Below are 8,056 nucleotides of genomic sequence, written 5' to 3'. Positions count from 1 at the left end.
CTCACCAGTTGACGTGTATTGGATGCTTGGCATGATTTGTTCACTTTTGAACATTGGCAAAAATCAAACATTTCTGCTACTTTGAGCTCAATTTCAAGGTACTTTTCATTGTGAAACCAATCAAAATCATCTCAATTTCTGTAATATATCTTCCATTCTGTAAATTGACACCAAGAAAACGAGAATACAACCATAAATACATACGAAAATACGCTGCAAAGCCGCTGTTTTAAACAAAAAACACGGTCTTTTTTTTTTTTCTCATAATGCACTGTGTGCTGCAGGTTTTTTTATACTGTGCACACTGACCACGCAGACACATTCTTTCATATACGTGTATAGGCCTACCAGCTTTCTCTCGCTAGATTTGAAGGCGCTAGAATTTATACTTACTAGTACGGCACCAACCCTGGCATACAGGACGTACTAGTACGACACCAACCCTGAAAGGGTTAGTGTCACATTTGCACCATTTATAGCATTTCTGGTACATTTTTAAATGTTTATACAGTAGTGTACTGTATATTGTAATAAGCAGAATAGAGGAAATCAGCTCTAACATATTATTTAGGTATGAATACTGGTCAAAGAGCCTGTCGTAAGTCTGAGTCATCGGTAAATGAGTACATCACCAAGTGAGAAGAGGCTGTATTATTAAACATACACCGCATATAAATATTGCATGTTTTTATGCATGTACGTACTATGTAACGTGTTTCTTATATAATTTTGAAGAAAATATCATAGATGGATTAATGAAAATGTCTATATTAACCTAAAATAAGACAATGTGCTCAAGAGTGATTTATTACGTGTCCAATATGGCCGATCTCTGAAATAGCGGCCAAGAGCCGGGATAGAATTTTGGCCAAAAAAGTGGGTGAAAACTGAATTAGCCGATATCCAGAATGGCTGATAACCAAGGATCCACTGTATACAGTGGACCCGCATACCGCACGCATTGCATACTGTACAATCCGCATACCGCTCGTTTTCGCAAAAATTTTGCCTCGCATACCGCCCAAAAACCCGCTCACCGCCCTTCGTCCGAGACGCGTCCAATGTGCGGCCTGAGCCACGCTCACATATTCTGCCGGTGGCATTGTTTACCAGCCAGCCTCCGCGGTAACATTCAAGCATACAATCGGAACATTTCGTATTATTACAGTGTTTTTGGTGATTTTTTTTGGAAAATAAGTGACCATGGGCCTCAAGAAAGCTTCTAGTGCCAACCCTACAGCAATAAGGGTGAGAATTACTATAGAGATGAAGAAAAAGATCATTGATAAGTATGAAAGTGGAGTGCGTGTCTCCGAGCTGGCCAGGTTGTATAATAAACCCCAATCAACCATCGCTACTATTGGTGGTACAGCTGCTGCTGCACTGTCAGCTGCTGCTGCTGTTGTACCACCGTCAGCTGCTGCTGCTGCTGCTGTAGCATCGTCTGCTGCTGCTGTAGCATCGTCTGCTGCTGCTGTAGCATCGTCTGCTGCTGCTGTAGCATCATCTGCTGCTGCTGTAGCATCGTCTGTTGCTGCTGTAGCATCGTCTGCTGCTGCTGTAGCATCGTCTGCTGCTGCTGTAGCATCGTCTGTTGCTGCTGTACCACCGTCAGCTGCTGCTGCTGCTGTAGCACCGTTGTTGGTGTGGCTTATTGAGAATACCAAGAAACAATTAACCCCAGAGGATTTGCCACCCAGGATAACCCAAAAAAGTCAGTGTTATCGAAGACTGTCTAACTTATTTCCATTGGGGTCCTTAATCTTGTCTCCCAGGATGCAACCCACACCAGTCGACTAACACCCAGGTGAACAGGGAAAAATGCCTGGAACTAGTGCTCATATTGGTGAATTTAAAGCCAGCAAAGGTTGGTTTGAGAGATTTAAGAATCGTAGTGGCATACAGTGTGATAAGGCATGTTCTGAAAGAAAATACCAAACAGGACCTACAGTACTCAGGAGGAAAAGGCACTCCCAGGACACACTGTCTCATCAGTCATTGCTGCATCTTCAATAAAGGTAAGTGTCATTTATTCTTCATTTAGTAGAGTAGTACATGCACAATATATATTGTGTATGTACTACTGTACTATTGTGCATGTATCCTTCTCTTTGTGTGTAGGAAAATGTATATTTCATGTGGTAAAAAAATTTTTTTCATACTTTTGGGTGTCTTGCACGGATTAATTTGATTTCCATTATTTCTTATGGGGAAAATTCATTCGCATACCGAACATTTCGCATAACAATCAGCCCTCTTGCATGGATTAAAGTCGCTATGCGGGGGTCCACTGTACTGTATTATTACATTGTCATTTGGGGTCTGGAATGGATTAATTCTACTTACATTATTCTTTATGGGAAAAATTGCTTTGGTTGTCATACTGACATCTGTGCGAATTAAATTTCAAAACCGAGGTTCCACCATATACCTTAGATGGGTCTGGTCTTTGAAATGAGCTAAGTAGGGTAAGAACTCTTAGCCTGTAAAACCTGTAACACTGATTTAGAAAAAAAAAATGCTTATTCCTTGCCACCACAGGTGATCCAGCTAATGCCGACGATTTCTGGTGAAAGGTGAAGGTGAAAAGATGGTTTGTGAAGGAGTCGTCCGGAAACGTCAGCACCAAAGATGACCTGTACTCCTTTGAATGCAAGCAAAGAAGGTATGTAATTATTTACACCTGAAAAATCCCAAAACTGCACATACAAATCAGTCCCTATAAAAGCAAAAGACTCAGCAGGAGATGCAACATCCCCCCAATGAAAAGCTGGAGTGCCACGAGTGTACCGAGATAACACAATGTGTCAGGGGCCCAAGACTCTTCAGCTGCCCCCCAGCATACATAAGGGGGATTACCAATAGACCCCTGGTTGTCTTTAAGAGGGAGCTGGAGAAGATACCTAAAGTCAGTACCTGACCAGCTGGGCTGTGGCTCATACATTAGATTGTGTGTAGCTGGCAGTAACAGCCTGGTTGATCAGGCTCTGATCCACTGCAAGGCCTGGTCATGGACTGGGGTGTAGGGGCATTGACCCTTGTAACACCCTCCAGGTAGACCTCTGCCAGTTACTCCAGTGTCCAACTCATACAGTGTTCTTAACCTCTGACATTCCTACTTCACCAGCTATCACTTCCATATCTCTCAGCATACATAGTTCACTCCAGCTGTTCCTCCACTGCCCATACTATTAAAGACCTAAAGAAAAAATCCCACTAACATATCGCCTTCAACCATCCATTCAAGTTCAGAATAGCTCAAACTTTGACCCTACATCCATGTATTACGGGTTTAGTGCTTGGTTATGAGTAACAATAATAATATCCATATATTCACGAGGGAGCACTCAGCCCATAGGGATCATACAGCACGTGAGGGAATGGGAGGCAATTGAGGTTTGATCTATGGAGAGCACAGGTCTAATTCCTTGGATCAAAATAAACAGGCAAGCACAGATCTAATTCCTTGGATCAAAAGAAACAAGCAAGAGTGCATGCATGTTAAGTTTTATTGAATTTGATGGATAAGCTCATTATGTTTACGTGTCTACTGTAAATGTTACTACCTCTACGTGCAGTCATCCCTCATGTACAGCTTTAGTTGTCGCATTTCTAATGGGCATAAAGAAATCATTATTTGCTGGATCCCTGGATACATACTTTGATATTCAGGGCAATGAACAGTATACTCAACCACTTTGAAAGTTATCCATGACCTCCCAATTCCCCAGACATACAGATACTCCTCACTTAATCAAGTTCCGTTCCTAAGAGTGGGTTGGTAAGCAAATTGGTCGTTAAGTGAGAAGCTGCCCCTTACTGTTATTTCAGGCATACTGTATAAATTTGTGTCAACCATCTTTAGATATTGTTTTAATGTCACCTCTGCACCATTTATAACATTTTTAGTATATTAAAAATAGAACTAGGCATTAAAAAACAAAGTAAAATACACACAGTATACTGGTCGGAGAGCTGGTCATAAGTCCGAGTGGTCATTAAACAGGTAGGTCAAGTGAGGAGTACCTGTATTCTTTTCTCAGGCCTTTTCAGATATATAACAACTCCCAACTGTTGGCAAATACAACAGTTTGAGTTGGACCACAATAAATTGTTTTCTGCCAACCACATTTGGGATTCTGGCCGCTATATGACCCTTGTGGGTTTAGCTCTTAGTTTTATTATTATTATGGGAGAGTGCTAAACCTGTAGAGATTATACAGCACCTGTGAGAGGGGGATGGAAGGCATTCAGGCTTAATTCAGGGAATTGGAATACAGATCCAGTTCTCTAAATCAAGAGCTCCTCGACAGCATCAAGGAACCTCCCTTGAGGGGTTTTGATTGTAATAATACTAGGAATCTGTCCATCATCTTCCTACCACTTGTGGGTTTAGTGCTTAGTTATAATAATATGCTCTCCTAAATAAATAAATAACAAAAAGGCACAATACCGTGACTGGAACGATACACAAATAACCCGCACATAAAAGACAGAAGCTTACGACGACGTTTCGGTCCGACTTGGACCATTGACAAAGTCACAGTGTGACTTTGTCAATGGTCCAAGTCGGACCGAAACGTCGTCGTAAGCTTCTGTCTTTTATGTGCAGGTTATTTGTGTATAATATGCTCTCCTGCTTATGTATCGGATACACGACTCGCTCATAGATACCACATGGAGAAAAGCCTGGTACTGCTCATGAGAGCACTGTCAGTCTGTCAGTGGGCTTGCAGGATTCACTTCCCATGCCTACTCTTTTTGATAATAATTCCCATGCCTACACTACTCCAACACACTGAGTCCCACATCTGATGTAGAGTTTATTTTTTAACAACCTAATGCACCAACATTGATTTATATTTCACTCTTGCATGTTCCCCTACCCTCATACCTTCCCTTTGCACATTCCTACTTTTTACACATCCCTCTGCAATGCTGTATAACTCTTTCAAGTTTAACACTTACCTTGATTATAATACATGGTCTAGAAAAATGCAAAGTTAGCAGGCAGGTACTTGAAAGACCCTGCCCTACCATGTTGAAAATGTACCATAACCCATCAATAAAAATTACCAAAGCAACTGGGCATCACTTTGTTTATAGTTCTTAATGGCTACATTTATCCCTCTCCTTCAATCCAAACCCAAGAGGGATTCAACCTAACTAGATTTTATGTCAAATATATTTAGGGGGTAAGCACCAAGCCCACGGGTCATGTAATGCCTGGGAAATGGAAGGTAATCGAGTTCAATCAAAGCGCAAGTGAACGTAGATCTACGTTTGGACAGTTTAAGGATTAAGAGTTCCTTACTGGCATTGAGAGGAGTCCCACACTGAGGAACCTTACAGCATTTGCTGACCCTTGTGGGTTTAGTGCTTAGTTATGATTGTAATAGTACAAATAATAAAGGGGGAAGCGCTAAACCTGTAGGATTACACAGCACCTGTGGGGGGATGTGGAAGGTATTCGGGTTTAATTCAGGGAACTGGAGAACAAATCCAATTCCCTAGATCAAGAGCCCCTCACCAGCATCAAGGAACCTTCCTTGAGGGATAATAATAATACAGCATTCACTTCACGCTGCAAGAACTTTCATCGATGCTGTCTGAGTGCCAACCAACACTAGCTGGGTCAGACGACATCCATACTCGTGCACTTCAATACTTGAATTATACGGTACAATACTAGACTTCCTCCTCCACCTTTTCAATCTGATTTGGTCCAGAGGGTTTACACTGCTTAAATGGATTATGTTCAAAGGTAGTGCTCAACCCACTGGGATTTATACAGTACGTACCTGAGAAAAACAGTAGTAGGCCTTGTTGAAAGCCAAGTACCTTGGGCTACCTGTCCAAGGATTTAGGAAATTTTAGGTAATACTGTAGTTTGATTCTTCAGATACAAATATCTCGGGGTTGACATAAGTATAGTAGTTTCTGGATAATTTATTGATTTTTCTTTCCTGATACAAATATCATACACCTAAATATTTACACTAGACTGTTCATTCATTACAAGAAATTGGTTAACATACTTAACATTTTCCTCGAGAAATTTCAACACAAATCACTAAGTGAACAATTAATATTAAGCCTCGGCACCTTCCTTGGGCACATATCCAGGCTGGTCCTCAGGGGTGTGGGGCCACAACGTTGGTTTCTCCAGGTTGATTGCCTAAAAAAAAAAAAAAAAAAAAAACAATAATGTTAAGTTTTTTTTAGTATCCATTTAAATGTTGAATCAAACAAGAATGCCAGATAATGCTGAAAGCAAATTAACCTAGTGTTGAATAATCAATGATCTGTACACATGAAAAATAGTAAACCATTTTTAGAGTCCGGAATATGAGATGGTACCTAATAAATACAAACAGGAAATGGACAGCAACTCATAATCAATGTTTCTGTATACTATACAACAGTGCAGCAGTGAATGATCCTTGTGGGTTTAGCTCTTAAGTTTTAATTGCATTAATAATACAATGCAGTAAGATTACCCATGCAAAATAATTCTTTAAATATCTTAAGAACCCAATTCTATATATTATGCCATGCAAACTCCCATCTCAAACAGAAACAAAATATAGATACACAGGCACTCTTGACAGTAATGAATACCTACATAGAGTAAATTGTCACAATAAAAGCTTTTACTGCACTTCCTTCCACCCCTCTCTTTCCCCCCCTCTTCTCTTTCTTTTCTCTTCTCTTCTCTCTCTTCCTTTTCATCTTTCCCTTCCTCTCATCTGCCTTTCTCTTTTTTTACAAAAGGGTTTTTACAAGGTTAGGTTAAGAGTTCCTACATTAAATTTAAAAGCTAAGAGCTATTACCTACATCTACTCTCTCTCTCTAACAAAATATATACGTAATAAATTCATACATCATCTGGGAACTGCTCCGCAAATTCCTCCATAGTCATTTGCTCGTAAGGAATCATCTTCTCCCATCGAACGAGCTCTTCCTTCAGTTTGACAATACGAGCTTCACTTTCTTTAATAAAGACTTCAGTTTCTGCTGCCTGCCAAAAATTAAGGTAAAAGAGGATCAAATTCAGGAAATGAAATAATTAAACTGTATTTGAAAAAGTTTTCCCAATAGAGAACCTTAATTATAACTCATTACTCTCTCACATGGCTTCAGTACTTCACATACGTATACTTTAAATAAACCTTTGATGAGTTCCGAGTGCTTGCCTTATCAACCAGGCACAGTACGTACAATAAAAATGATACTTTATTATTAACTTAAAAAATTCAAATTCAGATTAAAATTAATTTTTTTATTTCTTATAAGCTTTTATTAACAGAATATCAGAATATCCTTAAAATGGGTATTGCCTGAAATAATTTTAAATTCAAACAGCTACATTTAATATAACTTATAAAAAGTTTGAAAAAAAAAAAAAAAAAAATAAAAAAACTTACAGCTTGCTTTTCAATTTCTGCTATCTTTCCTGATACAGTGTCAGCTGGATAAGGAATCTGCAAGGCCTCATACTGCTTCTGAAAGTCATCAACCATACCAGGAGCATCAATGCGGGCCTTGTAGGCAGCAAACTGGATCTTTGGAACAGCCTCTGGGAGTGTTAAAACTCTGCAAATAAAAAAATAAATTTTACACAGTACAGTGGTCCCTCGCTTTTCGTAGTTCCCGGCAATCGTAAATTTCGCCAATCATAGGGTTACAGTGGACCCCCGCATACCGTTGGCCTTACATAACGTTAAATCCGCATACCGATACATTTTATCGCTAAGATTTTGCCTCGCATACCGCTAAAAAACCCGCTCAACGCTGCTCGTCCGAGACCCGTCTAATGTGCGGCCTTAGCCACCCTCACATGTTCCGCCGGTGCCATTGTTTACCAGCCAGCCTCCGCGGTAACATCCAAGCATACAATCGGAATATTTTGTATTATTACAGTGTTTTTGGTGATTTTATCTGCAAAATAAGTGACCATGGGCCCCAAGAAAGCTTCTAGTGCCAACCCTACAGGAATAAGGGTGAGAATTACTATAGAGATGAAGAAAGAGATCATTAATAAGTATGAAAGTG

General features: G+C 40.0%; 1 protein-coding gene across 1 annotated transcript; it reads right to left on the bottom strand.

The window, feature by feature from the left end:
- Positions 1–5,933: 5,933 nt before the first annotated feature.
- Positions 5,934–7,652, bottom strand: ATPsynD (ATP synthase, subunit D). Its single transcript, XM_053774951.2, has 3 exons — positions 7,429–7,652; positions 6,885–7,022; positions 5,934–6,178 (listed from the first exon to the last, which is right to left on the bottom strand). Exons 1-3 carry the CDS (start codon positions 7,522–7,524, stop codon positions 6,092–6,094), a joined length of 321 nt encoding a protein of 106 aa, XP_053630926.2. The 5' UTR covers positions 7,525–7,652; the 3' UTR covers positions 5,934–6,091.
- Positions 7,653–8,056: the final 404 nt, after the last annotated feature.

This window comes from Cherax quadricarinatus, chromosome 11, assembly GCF_038502225.1.
Source record: "Cherax quadricarinatus isolate ZL_2023a chromosome 11, ASM3850222v1, whole genome shotgun sequence".
Classification (NCBI taxonomy): domain Eukaryota; kingdom Metazoa; phylum Arthropoda; class Malacostraca; order Decapoda; family Parastacidae; genus Cherax; species Cherax quadricarinatus.
The sequence above is the reverse complement of the archived record's forward strand: the minus strand, read 5'-3'. Positions and strand labels throughout refer to the sequence as shown.

Bases quoted from the DNA above. Each gene is read 5' to 3' on its own strand.
- ATPsynD (XM_053774951.2), bottom strand. From the start codon at position 7,524: ATGGTTGATGACTTTCAGAAGCAGTATGAGGCCTTGCAGATTCCTTAT. The intron at 7,023-7,428 runs GTAAGTTTTTTT...AATTTTTGGCAG, and splicing joins CAGAAATTGAAAAGCAAGCT to GCAGCAGAAACTGAAGTCTT. The intron at 6,179-6,884 runs GTATGAATTTAT...TTTTTTTTTTAG, and splicing joins CGGAGCAGTTCCCAGATGAT to GCAATCAACCTGGAGAAACC.